The sequence below is a fragment of the Podarcis gaigeae genome (assembly GCF_964106915.1).
Source record: "Podarcis gaigeae genome assembly, chromosome: 11".
NCBI lineage: Eukaryota > Metazoa > Chordata > Lepidosauria > Squamata > Lacertidae > Podarcis > Podarcis gaigeae.
Window position 1 is genome coordinate 40,018,673 of NC_139687.1, and position 20,527 is coordinate 40,039,199.

Genomic DNA, 20,527 nt, shown 5'->3' on the forward strand with positions numbered 1-20,527 from the left:
AAGGCGAACAAGTGCTCCGGACTCCCGAGCGGGGTGGAAAAGAGGACTCGCATCTGGGAGCCTCCGGGCTCCTCGCCTGCTCGAGGGATGGCATGGCAGGCTGCCGGCCGTCGCCATCGCCGCCCCCTCACGCAAGTGGACCTGCCCGAAGTGGTGGGCCGGGGGAGGCTCGCTCTCTGTGGGTATGTGGCGCGCGCGCGCGGCCCCGCTTCCTCCGGCCCAGGGCTGAGCTCCTTACCCGCGATCTCGGTCTCGCGCACGCGGATCCCACTTATTCCGAAGCTCGCGCCACTAGCCGGGGCTCTCACACCGTGCCAGGGCGAGGCGGCGCGGCCCACTGACGTCATCGCGACTCGCCTCCGCCCTCGACTTCCCTGTTCCCTCCCCTCCCTCGGGTCGCCGTGGTTACCGAGGCCTGCAAGCTGCTCGGGCGAGCGTGGGGCGTTAAGTGGGGGAAGGAAAATTAAAATTATAACTCGCCTGAAGGCCGCCTCTCCGGATATGAAGCGATCTGGTCTCTGCGATCGTCACCTGAGGCTTTTCTTCGTGTGCCTCCTCCACGAGAGGACCAGAGAGGGGCTTTTTCTGCAGTGGCTCCCCCTGTGCTGAAATCTCCCCAGGGAGACTTGCCTGCCGCTTTCGTTACATATCTTTGTGGCCTCTTGAACTCCGGGGGGGGGGGGTTATTATTATTGTTACTTATTACAGTATGTATTTTTTTTGTTTTTACCTGGTAAACCACCTTGCGATCTTCGGGTAAAGGGTGGTGTACAAATTTAATAAACAAACAAGGTTTATTCGAAACGGTAATTTAAGACAAGTGAATGCGTCTCTCTCTTTACCCTTTATATCTTTGGGAAAGAACTATACGGCGCTCGCATTTTATGGGGCGTTCTTCAGGCTGTGTGTCATCACCATCCCTAACAGCTTTGGCCAGCACCCCGAGTTTCAGACGGGCAACCTGTTCGCCTGCTGCAGCCAAACCAGCCCGTAGTCTTGCGGCGCCTTAAAGATCATCAACAACTTTCCATTTACTATCGTCCACTTCCTGCACCAAGTGTGATCCAAATGTGCGCGTCACAGTCCCCTCCCCAGCCACGTGTAGTGAGGAGGTGGGCCGAGCTTTCAGCCACAATAAATGTGCTGAGTTTTTTGAGGTGCCAAAAAGCTCTGCCACTGATTTTTCAGCACCAGGTGGCGTCTCAAGAAGGCGCCTAGGACCAATTTCTCGACCCACTTCCCACTGTCTATCATATGCCTTATCTCTATGGGAGAGTCTTGATCGCGGGGCTTTTCGGGAAATGTAGTCGCCAGAAGGCTTGGCTGAGTTCAGCCACTGAGTAGATAAAACTACTTGTCCCAGCAGGCAGTGCGCGTGACGGCTTCCTCCCCGGAACTCTCCGCGACAGCGAGGAAAGCAACGTGGGCTGGTAGGGGTCCGGCCGCGAGACTGATCATGCCGAAGGTAAAGAAGCAGCCGCGCTCGAGGCAGCAGCGCCCAGAAGGAAAAGCGCCAGGTGAGAGGAGGAGAGACTCCAGCGGACGGAGACGGGAACTGACTTTCCCCCGGTTTCTTTCCTGGCTCCTGATCTTGTCACAGGGGGCAGGCGGTGCGGTGTAGTGGTTAGAGTGCCGCCGGATCGGGGTTCGGTTCCCTGCTGAGCCATCAAACTCACCCAGGGTCCACCGTCTCCCAATCTAGCCCGTCCTCGCGAGTTTGTTGCATCAGATCAAAGGGTGGCATAAAACGTGTACTAGATTAAAAACAGAGTTGTGAAGTAATAGTTAGAAAGTTGGACTAGGATTAGGAAGGGACCCTGTTTTAAATCCTCGCTTAGCTACAAAGTGTGCCAAGTGTCACTCGACCAGTCGTGATCGCTCAGCCTCATCTACCTCGCAGGATTGTTGTGAAGGTAAAGGGTAGGAGGAGAACTTTATTATGACGTCCTGGAGGAAAAGTGGCATATAAATGCAAGTAAATTGGATTGCCACCTGTACCAGGCAGGGTAGCTGTGTTGTTGGCTGCTTAGGCAGGAGCAATACACCAGTTAGCTTAGTTGTTTAGAGCTTGGTGTTTATAACACCAAGGTCCCAGGCTTTATTAGCCCACCTGTATATTCCTGCATTGCAGAGGTTCATACTAGATGACACTTGCAACTTCCTTGCAACTCTATGATTCCAGTTCTAAGATTCAACAGCTGGTCCTTCATGCACTCTTAAATTACAGATGGGAAGAGGTAGTGGATGTTTGACTTATGCTTTATAATAAAGTTGAAGACTATTAAATGCTGCAGTTCATTAACAAATGTAAACAGTACTGTGATTAACTTTTCTTTTTGTTTGTCTACTATTATGTCTTTACTGATAGGTATCAGGTTCAACACTGGACTTGGTCAACATATTTTGAAAAATCCCCTCATTGTTAACAGCATTCTAGAAAAGGTAAGTAATAAGCACTTTTGATACAAAGAGAAGTGTTTAAAGGTGAATGGCTAAGGCTGCAGTCCTATGCCCACATACCTTTGAGTAAACCTCAATGAAATCATTTGGCTTACTCCAAAGTAGACATGTATATGACTACACTGTGAAATACCATCGCTTGATTTCTAGCAATGAAGAACGATATTGAGAAGAACAATTAGACAGCATCAGTATGAAAATAATGAAGTAGACCTTTAAGTTTAACAACATTGGTGGTATTCAGCTAAGTTTTACTTGGAGCTTAGCCACTGAAATTAATGAATATGACTAAGTTAAGTTCATTAATTTCAATACTTCTTCTCTGAATAAAACTCAGTTGAATGCCACTCATGAGAGCCAGCGTGGTGTAGTGGTTAAGAGCAGTAGACTCGTAATCTGGGGAACTGGGTTCGCGTCTCCGCTCCTCCTCATGCAGCTGCTGGGTGACCTTGGGCCAGTCACACTTCTCTGAAGTCTCTCAGGCCCACTCACCTCACAGAGTGTTTGTTGTGGGGGAGGAAGGGAAAGGAGAATGTTAGCCGCTTTGAGACTCCTTAGGGTAGTGATAAAGCGGGATATCAAATCCAAACTCTTCTTCTTCTTCTTCATTTAGTGTAAAATGGCTTAAAATGATTTGTGTGTGGCTTAAAATGATTTGTGGCCAGTCCAGATCAGCATGAAGGTCTGTGGCTGACATGACAACTAGGTCTGCGCATCAGGCTCTTCAACACCAGGTGGAAGCCAAGATGATGACTTCCCTTCTCATTGTCCTGATCCTCCTACAGACTACCGGATCAGAGCTACTTTAATGTGCCATCTGATATTGGCCCAGCTAGTACTTCTGTCAAGTACAGTTGTACCTCTGCTTACGTATCCCTCTGGATACGTAAACCTCGGGTTGCTAATGCGGCAAACACACTTCCAGGTTTTGCCATGTGCGCATGCACATGCGCTCTCAGTCACATGCGCAGAAGGGCGCCTCCAGTTACAAAGTTTTTGGGATGTGGCCGGGCCTCCAGAACGGATCCCATTCATAACTGGAGGTACTACTGTACTTGCTGCTTTTATAAAACCAGTTTTTCATGCAATTTCCCAATGTTATTTACTTTCAGGCTTCCTTGTACCCTACTGATGTTGTTCTAGAAGTTGGTCCTGGCACTGGAAACATGACAGTAAAAATGTTAGAAAAAGTGAAAAAGGTAAAGAACTTCCAAGTAATAAAGATGTTCTTCTCTTTTTACTCACATTTGGCTACTGGGGGAGTTGGGAAGAGAACTGCACTGTAGAGAGAACTCTTAGATCCTATGCTTGAGTTTGCTTTTGCCTTTTTCCTCATGTGTCATGTATTTTTGTGAGCCTGATGGTGACGATGGTTTTAGAATTTATTTTTGTAAGTCACTTAGAGAACCTTTTGGCTAAAGCACAGAGTATAAATGTTGTAACTCTGCAATGTGTGAAGAACTTCCTCTTGTCTGTTCTGAATCTTCTACCATTCTACTTCGTTCTACTAAACTAGTGGTCTAGTTGCTGGATTGGTGATAAAAATGTCTATCTTTTTGGCCAAACTGTGCCTTGTATTTCTTTATACCCCTCTTTACAGATATGTTACTGAATTTTGTTTGAATTGTTCACTGAAAATGTATTGGTTATAAATTTTCTTTGTAGGCTTATTATAACATTTTCATTGGCAGATTTATAGAGTTTTGTTATCTGCTGAAATCGGTAGATTTGTTTTTTGAATGATGCTGTTAGCCACTTTGGGCTTCATTTCAGAGGGGAAATCAGATAAAATAAATGAAATGAAAACGTTTTTGTAAAACACTTGGTTCTTATGCGGCTCACATTCAATCATTCTACATAGGGACAAAATCCTTCTACAATGTGTATGGATCACATACGCAGTCATTTGTATATGATTCTTTTTCAGGTAATTGCTTGTGAATTGGACGTAAAGCTTGCTGGTGAACTTCAGAAGAGAGTCCAGGGCACGTAAGTGCAAAAAGTGGGTGCATTGGTGGAATGACACTGTTTTTCGCTTAGAACCTGTCTTGGAAATGTATTAATGGAATATTTTTCCTTTGTCCCAGGCCTCTGGCTAACAAACTTGAAATAAAGATCGGAGATGTGTTGAAAAGTGACCTGCCCTTCTTTGATGCTTGTGTGGCTAACTTGCCTTATCAAGTAAGGGCAAAACCAACCGATTTGGGGAAAGGGCCAATATAATTTATGGCTTGCAGGAATAAACCTACTGGGAAATTAACACTTCTTCCTTTGTTTTCAGATTTCCTCTCCCTTTGTTTTTAAGCTACTGCTGCACCGGCCTTTCTTCAGGTACAACTATATTGTATCTAATAGATTTAAGGTGCTTTTTACACATAATTACCATATTGGCTCGAATATAAGCCACACCCACAAATAAGCTGCACCTTTAAAATTCGGGGGGGGGGAGAGAATACCCGAATATAGGCCACTCCCTTAAAATTGGGTTACAGGCTGAAAATCGCTGCGGTTGGTAGAATTGTAACTCCGAGCCAGTTTAAGCCTTTGATCTTGCAAGCCCGCAAAAGTTACTGTACAATTGCTAAAATCACAGATCACTATTCAATTGCCACAATTCCACAGGCACCCACACCCGTAAATGGCAAATGAACAGTCTCAAGCTCGCAAATCGGCAAGAAATTTTTTTTTGTTCTGTTTTACCGTATATCTGTTTCAGCAGCGATATCATAAAAGCCAATTTCTGTAAGGTCGCAAATTTAAGCCACACTTTAACTTTTCGCGGACAGAATTTGGGGAAAAAAGTGAGGCTTATATTCAGGCCAATATGGTAACTATGGAGAATGACTTGTATCCTGTGGTGTGTCTGCACTGGGCAAAGCAAACTTAGACTAACACAACAGGACTTCACCTTCCTCTCTGCAGACCCCACATGCTCTCCCCCACACCAGTCTGCTCAAAAGGTGTTGGTTGGGGCGAGGGGAGTGCAGGAAATGAAGAGGAAGGGAAAGTCCTGTTAAGCAAGAAGGAATCTACTCATGCGTTGTTGGTTTCAACCCAGTGCATTGGTATTAGCAACCAACTGATCTAGAAAACAAATGGTGAGCAATTTGTCAAGCTAGAATGCTAAAAACACTTTCATCTTTTACATCCGGAGTTATGATTAGTATGTCTAAGATGCAAGGAAGGTGTCTCTATGTGGATCGTGCACAAATAGCTGTTCTTGAAATCGAGACAGTTAAGCATTGTCACTTTACATCTCCCCAAGGAGTCTGACATTTGGAGACTGAAGGTGGTTGTCCTATTTTTGCTCTCCCGTCCCATTTCCCAAGTTGAGTTTTCATTAGAGATCACCTGCAAATCTTTATCTGCATTGCAGTTCTCTCAAACAATACTATTTGGGGGTGGGGACTAAAAACAATGATCGACAGAAAAATATACATGTTTTTCCAATACAGGGTGGGAGGGGTATAGATATTGACACAAAGTTTCTAGTTTTATCAGTAATTAACAGATATAAATCTGATGGAAGCAATTAATAAATACCTGACGTGCCAGTCAAATGAATCTCCATTGTTGTTGACATGTCAGGTATTTGTTTGTTGCCATTATATTGTCATCAGCTGCCTTAAACTTAGCGAGGAGGCAGTAAATGAATAAAGGAAATGGTTTTAAATCAGGATTTAATTAGAGCTTCTGTTACATTCACTGTTGTCTGTATCCTCTTAATAGTCATAATTGTGTGTATGTAGGCTACTGATGAACAAGTGTTGCTAAGTTGTTGGCCTTGCTTAAAGGCTGTATGGCTCAATGCTTGCAACTCATTTTTAACTTCCAGGTGCGCAGTCCTCATGTTTCAAAGAGAATTTGCTCTTCGCTTGGTCGCAAAGCCAGGCTCTCCCTTATATTGCAGACTCTCTGTTAATACTCAGCTATTAGCTCGCGTCGATCATCTGATGAAGGTAAGGAAAATAAGCAATAGCAAAACTGGGTTTGTGGCATTTCAGATCAAAGGCTGGGGTGGGCAAGCAAGCTTTTAAGAGGCTGAAAATTATTATTATTATTTTCCCTGAGAGCTAACTTTTATAATGATTAACAGGTAGGGAAAAATAATTTTAAACCGCCACCCAAAGTTGAATCCAGTGTTGTGAGAATAGAGCCAAGGAACCCACCACCGCCAATCAATTTTCAGGTGAGACTCATCGATATTAATACAATATGCATGAAGACAACTTTCGTAGTTAATGTGTAAATGCCCTCAATGTATTGTTTTGAATATTCTCCCCAAGATGGTATCTAAGGAACAGTTGAGCAACCATTGTTTTGAAGGTTGCCTAGCGTTTTACACCAGGGATGGGGCATCTGTGACTCGTCCAAAATAACCACAGCTCCCTGCAGCCCTGGCCAACTTGGCCAGTGGTCAAAGATCATGGGAGTTAGAGTTCAATAGCAACTAGAGGGTCATAGGCTTCCCATCCCTGCTTCACACCTTGTTAACATCAGTTACTAATAAGAAAGTAAGATGATAGGGTGGAAACTTTGAGTGCACCTGAGCCTTCTTCAGAGCATTATTTTGTGATTTGGAATGGTGTTGGCAAACCAAAGCTTAGCCTTTAGAGAGGAAGGAGGAGAGCTTGTGGTAAAAAGGCAGCTTTCATTAGCTTGAATGAAAAGCTCTAATGGTGCTAAGCTTTGATGCCAAGGCTTCATAGTTTCCACTGAGGCTAAAGCAGAGTGGTACCTTGAAAACCAGAGTCCTCGTCAGCCTCTGTTCTACCTGTTGTGATATGTAAGTCTTTAAATATTGAGTATCAATGTAGAGATCTGTCAAAGTATGCCTTGATTATACTGCGTTTGAAAGCACATTCCTTGTGACTTGAGAGAAATTTTTAAAACCTGAATGGGGCTTTTCATAGTGGCTTCTCTCACAGGGGGTTAAACACATTTTGAATACCGCCATATCCTACTAGCAGTAAATGGATGGGCAACCTGTTGCTTAGACTACACCGCTCCTCATCCCTGACGGTTGGCCATGTTGGCTGATGCTGAGGGGGATTGAAGTCCAACAACTTGATAGGCCACAGGTTCCCTGTCCTTGATGTAGAATTTTGAAAACAGGCAGACACACACCTAATCTGCAGATTGAAGAAGGAAAAAGAAGAGGCGAGATTGGGGTACTTGAGAGATGTATGGGAACCCAAACATAACGAAATGGGCAATGGGAGGCGTGGTGGGTAGCAGGAGCTCTGTAACCTCCTCTGAAAAGGTTGCTTAAACAAAGTGTATTTTTAATTTTTATTCAGGAGTGGGATGGTCTACTAAGGATAGTCTTTGTCAGGAAAAACAAGACACTCGCTGCAGTTTTTAAGTAAGTTAACTCATATTGGAGGAAATGTTTGGTTTGCTGCTGGACAGTCTCTTTCTTCCTGCAAGAGTCAACTGTTTCTCCTTGGCTGAATTGTTAATTATGCTGACCATTGTGGACTGAGACCGGGTGGGTTGTTATTCTTCTGGACCTTGGAAGAAGTGTGTGTGTTTCATGGACAATAGGAAGCACTAGGCCAGATGACTCAATTGCTGAGAATTGTCCTGTTCCTCCATCTTTCATTAACTAAGAGCATGGAGTGGAGGGAGAAGGCGGTGGGCCTACATTCTCAGCATTGTCTTCCACCTCAATCATTGTGGAAAAAGGGAGCTGAGAGCCAAAAGTCACCAAGACAAATTAGAATGCACTCAGGGCTCGTCATGGATGTATAGACCAGAGCAGAGTTTCCCAAACTTGGGTCTCCAGCTGTTTTTCGACTACAAAACCCATCATCTCTAGCTAGCAGGACTAGTGGTCAGAGATGATGAGAATTGTAGTCCAAAACAGCTGGAGATTATCTGGTGCTCTCCAGATGTTTTGGGCTCCAGCTCCAGCCAGCAATAGCTTTCGTTGGAGGAAAATGGAATTGAAAAGGGAATTTTGTATTTGCCCAGCCGCATCCCAAAAGATCTATATGTGTAACCACCACCTCCTCCTCCTCCTCCTCCTTCTTCTTCTCAGTTCCAATGCTGTGAAAAAGCTGCTGGAAAAGAATTATCGGATTCACTGTTCACAAAATAACTTGGTAAGCATTTCAAGCATTCTCCCCCTCCCCCAAAGAAGTTTCATGTAAGCATCCGTGTCTTGCTACTTGTTTGATACATGCTACATAAGCAAAATTCTCTGCTTTCTGTTTTGTATTGACAGGAAATTCCAGAAGATTTCAGTATTGGAAGTTTCATACAGGGAATCCTAAAAGACTCTGGTTATGCAGAAAAACGTGCACGAGTCATGGATATTGATGACTTCATCAGGTGAAGCCAAGGGCATTTCTTTCAAGCTTTGCTCTCCTTTAAACACAGGCCTCCTATTTCCAAAATGAAAACAAAAATAAGTGTGGAGGGCAGGGGTGGGAGAGATTCCCCTTGATACCTTAGATGCTTCTACACTTTGCCTTCCTTGCAGTGTGTTCTCAGTTGGGTAGGCCACTCTTCCTACCACATATGCAATGTCAGAGGAAGTGCACTTGAGACCTGTCCGCATGCACGAATGACCCCAATGTGCAAATTGTACACCCTGGGGCTTGGGAAGGGAGCTTTTATGATTGTGCCTACTACTCTGCCACACTAGCTGCTAAAAAGGCAGGCTATTATTTTCCAAGCCCAGATGAGGGTAGCCAGTGGGTTTCAAACCCTTGGGGAGTTAGGACAGGCTCTGGCAGATTGAGTGGACGAGACCAAGAGTGGATCCGACAGTCAAAAAGGTGCTTTCTGCATGTGTTGTAGAGTAGTGAGGGGCAGATGGGGTACCTTTGGAGCTTGACAGGCACCATCTGGGAGAAGGAAAACTTACCATAAACCTCTGCTGCCTTGCGGGACATCTTTGAGAATAAAAGGCTAAGGAGTACACCCTGCACAGATCCTGAGTGGTGACCCTAAGATGGTTGAATGTTGCCTTGTACACCTCCTTCCTGCAGCCAAGCTGGTGCCAAATGTATTTTTCTGCTTTCCTTTGGACCACATCAGCAAGGCTAAGAGGGGTCTTGTCATCCAGTCCTTTGGACTGATGATTGTAGGAACGGCTGCCATCTTGGCCCAACCATAGAACTGGGCTGCACTGATTTCAGTGGAGGAAAGAAGGACTAGGTGTTTTCTCCCAGGTTTCAAACAGAAGCCAGAAATCCTGGATGGTTCTTCACTGTTTCTGAAGTCTTAAAAGCCCATATCCTAAATCTTCCCCTCTGCTTTCAAATCATACCCCTACCTGCTTTTCCACTGCCAGCTGGACTCTTTTGGGATGGGGGGCAGAGCAGGAACTGAATGACTAAATAAACAAAATTGCCACAGATCTTGTTCCGAGGGTAGCAGGAAGTAGGTGCGGTAGTGAAATTGCGAGTTTTAGAGTTATTGGTTCCCAGACTTCAGAAGCAGGAGCTCAGAAAAAAGAGAACTTTCTCTTGCCTTGGAAATTGGACACAGAAGGACCCAGGATCACCTACAGGTGGCGCTCTTAATGTCATATAAAATGTCAGTGAGTATGAATATTTTCATTTTCCAGTGTTCTGCATGGCTTCAACGCAAAAGGCATCCACTTTTCCTAAAGGGGAGAATAAGATGGAAGAGACGCTGAGCAGCAATGCTTTTGTAAGGATGAACTGAACTATCTAAAGGTGGGATCAGAATTTCACCCGAGATGATGTGTGCCATGCTGCACATGCACATCCAGCTGTTTAATTACCCCATTGGTGCAAAATGGGTTCTCAAGGAATCTCAATCACCGTCATGCCTGTGTTCTACTCTGCTTCATTTGGTTTTTATTTTAAGAGAACGTATGTGATGCAGAGTGTAAACTCTCCAGCCATGTTCAGGGTCGCCTGAAGTGCACCTTTTATTTTTCTTACTAAATTCCTAAGCCACAGTGACCACCTGCTCCCAACAAAAACCACCCCAACCAAGAATAACTGTTATATTTGATATTACAACCCAGATACTGTTACTTTATTAAAGAAGTCATGGAAACTAGGTTCTCTTAATTGTCAAACCCACTCCTTAGATTTTGTGTGTGTGTCAAGTTCTGTAGTCATTCCTATATGGTGCTTTGCAATAAAAATGCTTTTGTATCAGTGTTTTCCACAAACATTCAACATTTACAAGCACCTCAACTCTAAGCCACTGATCTGTGATGTGGTGGGTTGTGCACATTGGCTTCAAGACTCATCTCCATTTTGCTAGTTTCTTACCTGAAGTAGCATAAACTTACAAGTTTAATAGATGTGTGTATGAGTCACATCAAGAGGTATCCATGCTCTTTCAGATTCCTAATGTGACCCCTGAATATGCAGTTTAGTAAAAGAAGACACAACTCCTTGAGGCTTTGTATACCTGGACCCAGTCAAATGCAGGCAGCTTGTGGAAACCAATAACACAATGCAACTTGATTTTCCTTCCACGATTAAGAATTATAAATGAACAACCAGTTGGCTTGGTTCTTCCTTGTGAGGAATTTGTGTAGAAACTGCATATAATATCATGGCACCACTAGCTAGTCTTACATTTGACTAGTAAAATACCTCATTCCATTCCAAGAAGTGATTTCAAGGCAGAATATTCACATGACAAGAGATAACTCTCCCTTTGGAAAGCACATTTACTTCATCATTAATTTTCTTTTCAGAGGAACTAATAAGTGTCCTCGTTTCAAAGCAAGGAAGACTTCCTTCTTATATATGACAGATAGGGTCAAGTCAGTTGCTCCAGGCAGACATTTTTTAAGGAGAGATGGGATAGAGGTAAGAGAAAAGCTTGTGCCTCTTCTAATTATGGTGCCATCTGAAGGCAGCTGAGGAATTGCATCTCTTTTGGGGACACATACTTCCCCACATAGACATGCATTTCCTAGCTTGCATCTTTACAATACGCTGTAAGAGGTAGCGTGCCACTAGTGATACAGCTTGATGTAAGGCAAAGCTGAACAGAATCACAATTTCCTGATGCAAGGATCTCCCATGAATCTTTTCTAAAATATCCTAACAGTAGGATGCAGCTACAAAAGAAGACATTTTACAAAAAGTTGTATAGAAGTAAAATTCTCATCTCTAATTTATATTTCAGTTAAATTTATTAAACACATTGTGTAAAATCTACATTGCTGTTTCAGTTTTCATGTTTACAGACAGGCGCTTTGTCACCATGATATGGCAAGGGGCTACCTTTCTATGGGGATTATGTTGAATACTGAGAAACTCTGGCTCATTTAAGCTCTCTTCTCATTGCTTTCCCTTTATTTCCCTCAGCCACAGCACAGATGGGCTTATGTTCCAGAAACAAACTATGAAACAGTTCCAAGGAATGTCTGTTGTTGATATGAGCACCTGGAATCTATCTTGGGAATAGGGAGAACTCCTAGAGAGGTCCACAATTCATCTGACAAAAAAAAAATACATATAAAGGGTAATTTTTTTATATCAATTTGCAAAAATAATTGAAGTGCCACCATCTTAAAAAGTGCTGGACACACAGTGCCATTTGTGAAGTTTTCAGGCATCATTGTGGAATTTCTTCAGCATCAGTAAAGTTTTGTGGAGTTTATTGTGCAAATCCTCAAATGGTACAAATTCACCTCACTTTTCAGCTGATGGCACTGTACAAATGGAAAATATGCATTAGCTACTTTCTTTTAAAGCAACAGTACTAACTACCTGCGGACTACAGTTAATGCACATGTAAACTCCCATGCATCAGAAGCCAATTTTAGTAGTACGTGACAGGGTTACTTTGGTATCCTAGTCATTGGATACCTTTCCTACCCATATGCAGAGATTCGATTGCACCTTATTCTGACATCACACTAGCACACATACCGTATATCTGTATTATCCTAAGATACAACTCTCCTTCATAATCAATTACCTTTTATTATACATCCACTAATTTATAGATTTGTTCTTTACAAAGAAAATGTTAGAGACTCTTCATGGTAACTGAAATAAATCATGATTCCAGATTTTTACAGGGGGAAATGGAATGGCTTGCCGTCAATCCACACCAACATGTTTTTAATTCCAGGTCAATGATATGGCACATACTGTGAAATGAAGAACTAGTCACGAAAAATGAAAACCCAAACACACATTAAAATGTACACACAATAAAAGTAATTTACATTGACAAATAAGGAATGTCATTTATTAAGGCTGTGCTTTAGAGAGGACGTATAGGGTCAAGTCGCCTTGGTCAAGGCACAAATGGGAAGAGGTGAGCACAGCTGTCTAGAAGAGGAGGTATATACAATCACGGATGAGGTGGGCATGCATGCAAATACAAAACTGCACAGCTGTTCTTTGCAACAAAACTTGACATAAGTGAAACAAAATACTGTGAATTTTCTTTTTACAAGTCCACCATTTTACTTCATTATTTTTAAAAAATTGGCAAATATTTCCAAAACAAAATTCACAATTTTGAGTAAGTTAAAACATTTGAAACAAAAAGTGCTTCCCATCTCCAAAACCTGCCTGGTTGTGCTATCTGGTCTAGAAGCATTTTGCAGACATCGTAGGAGTGTTCCACACAACTGAAATGTCAGCCAGGGGAAGAAGAAACGGGGCATTTCCACAGATACTTCAAAAGTTTTCGCTCTTTCAAGTAGTTGACTTCTTAGAGCTTCATTTCCAACCAACGGCGTGGTACAGCAATGAAGGCTCAGGCATCCTTTAGCAGCAGAAGATTGCCTCAAAGGGCACGTGGTCTCTTCGGATTGATCTGTTTACTGGCATGCTCCTCCTCCTGTAGCGCTGTGCGGAAGGATTTCACTTTATCTTAAAACAAGAAAGGAAAGTCAGTTATCAGCTAAATAATTTTAGCATGATTCTTGTACCCAGACGTTGAGGCATAGTCTCTTTTATTATTGGAAATTGCCTTGAATGTGTCAACGTAGAAAGGCAACATATAAAATTATGTGTAAATAAATACTACATGCAATTTCAGTGATGTACTGTATAAATAAAAACACATATTAGAACATACAGAGGTGTAATCATGCAACACACAGTACCAATTCCACTTTGGATCAAGTGGAAACTGAGCTTCCCATTCTGACAACTTTGTTTTAAGACAGATACAATCAAAGCAGGACAACTGCACCAAATGGAAAAGAGCTTGGTATGCTCTTTCAGCAGTTCTTCCAATGTCTGGATCAAGATTTAAAGTCTGAAGAACATGTGTTCATCAGGACCAGTAATGAAATTAGAAGCAGCAATAGATGCAAATTGAAATTTGCTCACTAGAGATTTAAGAAACCAGGCGTTTCTTTAAAAAGCAAGTCAAAAGAAAGGCTGCAATGGACCACAGCAGATAGAAATAGATGATGCATTGCTATCCTTTAATTCTGCAGCAGTAATGAAAATGAGATCACATGCTACACTACTATTACAGTGGTACCTCTGGTTACGTACTTAATTCGCTCTGGAGGTCCGTTCTTAACCTGAAACTGTTCTTAACCTGAAGCACCACTTTACCTAATGGGGCCTCCTGCTGCTGCCGCGCCACCAGAGCACGATTTCTGTTCTCATCCTGAAGCAAAGTTCTTAACCCGAGGTATTATTTTTGGGTTAGCGGAGTCTGTAACCTGAAGCGTATTTAACCCGAGGTACCACTGTACTTTACATATCGAAATGCTTAGAAATTTTAGCTCCTCAGATTTGCTTTATAAACCGCTATATGGCTGTCAATATCAGTTGGTTTTCTCTCCCTACTAAAACTGGCTTGTGAAAAATATATAAATCTTGAAACCCATTAAATGCTAACACAAGCCACTTGTCACTTTCAACAAATTCTTCAATATCTAAGAAGTATATCTAAGCAGATATAAACACCTACCCCGAAGCTCAGTCAAAATGTAAATTTTTTGTTCTAGGATTGCTTCAAGTTGTGTAGCATATGAATCCACATCATAGTCTACTTCTTCTGTCATTTCCAAGAGAGCTTTTTCATCTTCTAGCCACCTAATAGATTCCTAATAAAAACCAAAGATAGAACATACAACAATCAATTTGCAGGCAACAAATTGTGGAGTGCAATGCCAAACTTGCCAAAATTAACAAAACAATTTTGATAAGTTCAACAAACATTCCTATGATGGAACCTTTTTATAAATATCAAATACAAACAGTTTCCTCTTTCAATGATTTCCAAGAAGCTTCAGTGTGTTTCAGATAAGGACTAGGAAACAGGGATGAAGCAGTTTATACAACTATCAAGCTGCAAAGACACTGTGGAAAAAATAAGCATTAGGAAAACTGCACAAAAACCGCAAGTTGTTTGTAGTTCTTTTCAAAACATTTTTATTGCCCCAACTGGGAAGTTTGACCAACATAAAAAATACTACTTAAACACTTCTAAGGGCTTGAACATGCCCAGTGCCAATTCCAATGCCCAATCATTAACTGTTTCTGAAAATCTCTTCGGTGTCAATGGAACCTAGCCCTATGGGCTGAGAGAAGTTGTAGCTTCAGAAAAACAAGCCCAAAGGCCCCATGGTTGCACAGTGCTCAACAGTTCTTCGGATCCCAGCCTCTGTATTAATCAGCGCTCCACGTTTACCTGGAAGACAGCTCTGTGGTCTTCTACAACTTGCTCTTCCATTTCCACCATCTGTGATACAGCTTCATGGAAAGTAAACAACTGTGGCGATACTTCTTCCTCCTTTTAAAAACAATGAAGCGTAATATAAATCTACTTTTCAAAAAATATTTTGATAACAGAAGCTAACAGAGAGCAGCATGTTGAAGAACACTGATCCATGACTCAGCAAGACAAATGCTTATGTTCTCTTGAACAAGGCTAATTCATAGTTTTATTACAATGTATGGAGTGCAGTCCAGTTTTGGGATACACTTCAGTTGAGAAAAACAAAAAAAAATGAGCAATTGCAAGAATACACAAGGAAACAAAACAAGAAAAAAAGAAATTAACGAAACATGGTAACCTGAATCAATACAGAGAAAGAGATTGGGTTTGTATAGGCAAGGCATCTGCAGGAGAGCCATACAAAAATAAAATCTTTAGAGAATCCCACACAACAGCAAGAATTGATGGTTGCCCCAAATGCCATTTGTTTACTGGCTAAAATGCCAAGTTCAGTAATAGTATATTGTTACTCCAAAGGGCCACTAAAATATTCTTCCATACAGAAGCAACAGCATTATCTGTCATGAAATATAAACGGTGAGAAAGAAACTCCAAAGAGCTGTCTAGCAAATTATTTGTATGGTCTGGAGGACACCACCTTGTTGAAGCTAGGCAGGTTTGGACAGTGCCTGGATGAGGGACCGCCACATGTAGGCCACCTTGAGTTCCATGACAGAATTAAGGTGGGATCTACAGTGAGGGGGGAAAGTATTTGATCCCCTGCTAAATTTGCCTGTTTGCCCTCTGACGAAGAAATGACCAGTCCATAATTTGAATGGTAGGTTTATTGTAGCTGTGAGACACAATAACAACAAGAAAACCCAGAAAGCAGCCCAAGTCAGGAAGCCCCATCTCACTAAGGATATATTGGTTTCTCATTTCAAATATAGAAATATGGAAGTATATAGTCAGAAGGTTGTGATCACCTTGCTTAGGAGGGCAAAGAAAGAGAAGTTGGGGGTTTTTAAGTTTAGAAGGTAATGTCTGAGGATAACATGATAGTGGTTTGTTAAAGTTGAGAGTATGAACAAAACTGAGAGTATAAATGGATGTTCATACTTGTTTATATTCATTTTATTGCTATGCATATAAGCTATCCTGAATGCGCTTTAGAGTCATGTTTGGCTGGTCATATCTGCCCCCTCCAAAACCTGAAACAAAATCTAGAAAGACATTTCTGTCAACACACTATAATGCAGGAGAATAATGTATGCAACATATGATTAGTTTCAGTTTTTGTTTAATAGAGAAAGCGTCTAGACTATCCTTGCAACACACCAAGCAACTTTATATACATATACTAATTGACTAAATGTTTGCATTGCATTTCTACTGCAATAAGAGCCACTGAGGTTTGCCAGATACTCACATTTTGTTCACAAAGTAGTTTGAGATCATCTCTCTGAGGTGAACTACCAACACCCCACTGTGCCTCCAAGTCATCAATCTGATTTGGAGCATGATGAACGATTGGACGGATATCACCAGCACCAGTGGGATCAACTGTCAGTTCCTTTACTCTACAGTTGCAAAGAAGGTGTTCATTTTAAAATGAGTACCATTCATTTAGTACAGAAAAAAACCCTTCATCAATTCACAGGCAATTCACATAAATAATGGTGATGTCAACATCATGAATGAGTGTATCCTTAATAGGAGTGTACCCTAAACATGAGGAGTCAAACACAATATACTTGATTACAATATTAAACATTGTGCTCATGTAAGAGTTCGAATCATTTATTATTTTATACTTTAATTATTTCACATGCATTTAAAAATGAATCAGTGTTGCACTTCAATTATTCAGATGTAGAATTGCTACTACTACAAAAGTTGACATCACCACTATCTTACACATGAGGGGAAATAACAAGCTTGGGCATGAAATGTTTGAAAAGAAGAAAAGATGAATAATAATTGGGAAAATGAGTTGCAGGCCATGCAGTGTCACCACCTGTCAAACAAAATGGAAACAAAAAGGTGGTGATGACTCAAGACAGGGAAAGTAGGTGAAGGTTTGTCTGTAAAATTACGCAGCTGAAGGGGGGGGAACACTAAAAGAAAATAGAGAGTCCATGTAAAGAATGAAGTAGACCTGGTGATTGAAGGAGAAAAGTCGTCATACTCATAGGAAGGAGAGAGATCAGAGCGACTGCCACTACCCTGTGAGAAGGGAATGTCCGAAGGACTAATTCCAAATTCCTTTACTCTGCAGCAGCAAGATACAGCAGCAAATTAAAAGAAAGTGTTCTTGTAAGGACAATGAAATCACAACCTCTAATATTTAATCAGTCAGTTATGCAACACGCTTGCTAGGGCACAAATAAACTTTGGCAAATCCTCCAGGAGAAAATAGTCATTAATACAAGATGGGAAACTGAAGTCAAAGGATGTTGGCTTAAGCAAGGTCATCCTTCAACAGCTGGGTGGAATGCAAGGAGATTGTTCCAGGTTCAACATTCCCACTAATGCACCATACAGGTTGCCACAAAACTAAGCTTACTTTGTACAACTTCAGGAACAAAAACAAATCACTTCAGCTTTAGCAGACTATTATGACCCAGGTCTTAGTATTATTCTAATCATACACTTTACGAACTATGTGGTCATGCAGCTCATGCATAGAAGTCTCCCACTATTAATATAAATGCTCAGAATGTGGTATAATAAAAACAAAGACTTGTATACTACTTATTAGCTAAATTGTGTAATACATAAACATATTCCATGAACATTTATAAGACATGTCAAAGAAGCCGGTATTTCTATATAAGCCCAGTGTCTTGGTGAACATCACAACAGGTCTACCCAGCTACAAAGCAACTGACATTTGCAGTTATTTCATTCAAGGACTGATCCAGAGGTAAACTGCTCTTCTTTTGGAAGAAGTGATTTTTTTTAAAAAACAACAACCCAGCATTTAAGGGTCAAATATTCACTGCTGCCTTAGAGAAAGACATGCTAAACATATGTCAATGGCATTAATTATAAATAATTATTACTGCCTTTTAAATTGTTATTTATTTTAACAATTTATATAATGCTTAGTTATAAATGTCTGTAAGCGGTGTACAAGAAATGCAACACAATGACAATAATAATTGGTTTAAACTAACATCAGAATTCAGTTAAGATGCCAGCCTAACTAAAAAATAGGTTTTTATTTTAGTCTGCTTGTTGCTATATTTATAGGACACCGACAGATATTTACTAACTAATGCATTCTACCCTATTATTGTCATAACCTCAAGACATATACTCCTGTTTCCAGACTGAAAGGATAGATTAGTCAAACTGAGATGATGCTCAGCTGTGATCTGGAAATTTGGGGTGGGAGAACCTGTTTTCAACTCCACTTCAGACCTTCTGCATAAGGTTAGGCCAGCCATCTTCAACTGTGAACTGTACTGGTATAAATGTAGTTCCTCATAGCAATTCAGAAAGTATAAGGAAGTTGAAGCCTGAAAAAAGGCTTCTAGGTTTCAAACGCTGCTAGGGAATGCAATGATATAAATATAAATTCTCATACCTGTTCGCATATCTTAGTGTGTTTAGAGTATTTTCACAAGATGCCATCCCTGGAGAAATAGTAGCAATCTGGGAGGAAAGGATATCAAAAGTTATTTTTCAAGGACAACAACAGTCAAGAGCACATGCACAAATCTGTATTACTTAAAAGAAGGAAATATTTATTAAATTTATGCACACTGAAAATATTAAGTATTGTGTTCAAGTAAGCACTTGATATCCAAGTGATGCATATTATGTGTTTAACCTATATTCAGTTTTAAATGAATCCACATTTTAGAGCACCTATCCGTACAATATGGTATCTTTCTAATACATTTTATTTCCAATCTCTCCTTCACCACCCAATCTAATTAGGGAAGAGTACTGCTTTCCAGCAGGTATTGATATATGCAATAAACATAAATACTTCTCTCCCCTTTAATTATTATTTCTTGACTTACTTCTTCACCTCTTACCATTTGGTGACCCTTGAGAAAGAAGATAGCATTAATTCTATATCAGAATAATCAAAATGGTGAAGGTAAGATAGCATGGGCAGCCATCTTTATTTTGTTTTAAACAAACAGGGCCTAGTTATTCAAGTTGCCATAAAAATACTATCAAAAACAGGAACAAAATAAATACAATCACAAACTTTTACAATTTAAATAAAATGTATAGTTGAGTTTCAACACGGCAGTCAGTACCATACACAAAATAGTAAACTAACTTTGGATATAGAATATTGAAAAATTAAAGTTCAGCTGTCCAAGTTAGTGTCTTCCATATGACTTTCACATGACACTTGGTAGTCTCACTGCTGTAAAACTTAAGATGCAACCACAGTCTCTCGAACCCCAGTGTCTCAGTCACAAATACATATGCAATTTTGTCCTGGAATGAACAGTATTACTCTATGTATAAGTAAGCAGGATTTGCACAAGGCATATTTGGAAATAGGATACTAGCATATGCAGGGTAGAATAACCTCCACAAGTACCTTTTCCACAAATAAAATGACATTGATTAATAGGTTATTCCAACAGGACCTACCAAAAACAACATATGGAATCAGTTGGAATCTTAAGGACTATAAACACATCCCATAGAAGAAACTTAATTCTGATAATCCTTAGCTGGAAGTCAGTACTGCTTCACAACCAGACCCATTGGTTCTCTCCTGATTATTTCCTTGGTCTTAAGCAGTGCTTTTTTCTTTAAAAATGTTTAGGGGTGCTCCCATTTTGACTCAAAAAAATCACCATTTTATAGTTCAAATTGGGAAAAATAAATACAGTAAATGGACAAAAGTACAAAGATTCACAAAATGTTTAGGGGTATGCGTCCCCCTGCGTACCTCCAGAAAAAAGCACTGGTCTTAAGACTTGGATTTTAAAATACCGTAAGAGATGTTTATGAGTGTAATCTTTCCCTTTGGGGCAATTTGAAGATGGCTCCTTGATATGCTCAAATTTCATAATATGGTTCCAAAAGCTACTTGCTATCTAAAGGTTAGAGTGCCATCTGAGAATACAGGCTTTTCCATCCCCTTTGTATGTGGCCTATGGTGTATTTAAGTTGATCTACTACTAATAGATTGTTGTTGTTTTCTACAGCAATGCAACACACTCAACTTACCATACAGGTGCGAGAGTTTTCTCCTATGAATGAATCTCTTAGGACCTGAGTAAGTTTACTCGCTCTGAATGGAGTATGAGGCTTATTTCGGCCTAAGGCTCTGATGCACTCCTGTAAGAGTAAACATGTTTATGTTTTTTTGCTCCACAGGACACATGCAAAAATATTAATACAAGTGCAATCAACAAAACCAGATAAATAAACATGT

The 20,527-nt window shown here is 40.9% G+C and overlaps 3 protein-coding genes across 14 annotated transcripts in view; 1 reads left to right on the forward strand and 2 right to left on the reverse strand.

The window, feature by feature from the left end:
- The window catches only part of IPO11 (importin 11), an 82,501-nt gene extending 81,112 nt beyond the window's left edge, over positions 1-1,389 (reverse strand). Inside the window, exon 1 of one of the 5 annotated variants that reach the window (XM_083703444.1) lies at positions 1,259-1,389. The gene's annotated coding sequence lies outside the window, so the exon portion shown is untranslated. Of the gene's footprint in view, positions 1-238; positions 376-480 lie in introns of those variants that run through there. The other 4 variants (XM_083703440.1, XM_083703441.1, XM_083703442.1 and 1 more) reach the window with 4 other exon arrangements.
- Positions 93-11,624, forward strand: DIMT1 (DIM1 rRNA methyltransferase and ribosome maturation factor; the record flags this gene model as incomplete). The annotated part of the gene is made up of 13 exons (XM_083703659.1): positions 93-182; positions 1,367-1,517; positions 2,369-2,442; positions 3,573-3,659; positions 4,388-4,449; positions 4,548-4,641; positions 4,742-4,791; positions 6,296-6,419; positions 6,557-6,649; positions 7,761-7,825; positions 8,504-8,567; positions 8,690-8,796; positions 10,040-11,624. 13 exons carry the CDS (start codon positions 93-95, stop codon positions 10,080-10,082), a joined length of 1,104 nt encoding a protein of 367 aa, XP_083559785.1. The 3' UTR covers positions 10,083-11,624.
- The window catches only part of KIF2A (kinesin family member 2A), a 47,584-nt gene continuing 38,637 nt past the window's right edge, over positions 11,581-20,527 (reverse strand). For 2 of the 8 annotated variants that reach the window (XM_083703522.1, XM_083703521.1), the window contains exons 15-21: positions 20,320-20,430; positions 18,701-18,768; positions 17,267-17,380; positions 16,538-16,688; positions 15,082-15,183; positions 14,359-14,494; positions 11,581-13,298 (exon numbers count right to left, since the gene is read on the reverse strand). In XM_083703522.1, the coding sequence (XP_083559648.1) occupies positions 13,213-13,298; positions 14,359-14,494; positions 15,082-15,183; positions 16,538-16,688; positions 17,267-17,380; positions 18,701-18,768; positions 20,320-20,430 (768 nt within the window). In that variant the 3' untranslated portion in view covers positions 11,581-13,212. Of the gene's footprint in view, positions 13,299-14,358; positions 14,495-14,805; positions 14,965-15,081; positions 15,184-16,537; positions 16,689-17,266; positions 17,381-18,700; positions 18,769-20,319; positions 20,431-20,527 lie in introns of those variants that run through there. The other 6 variants (XM_083703523.1, XM_083703525.1, XR_014556371.1 and 3 more) reach the window with 5 other exon arrangements.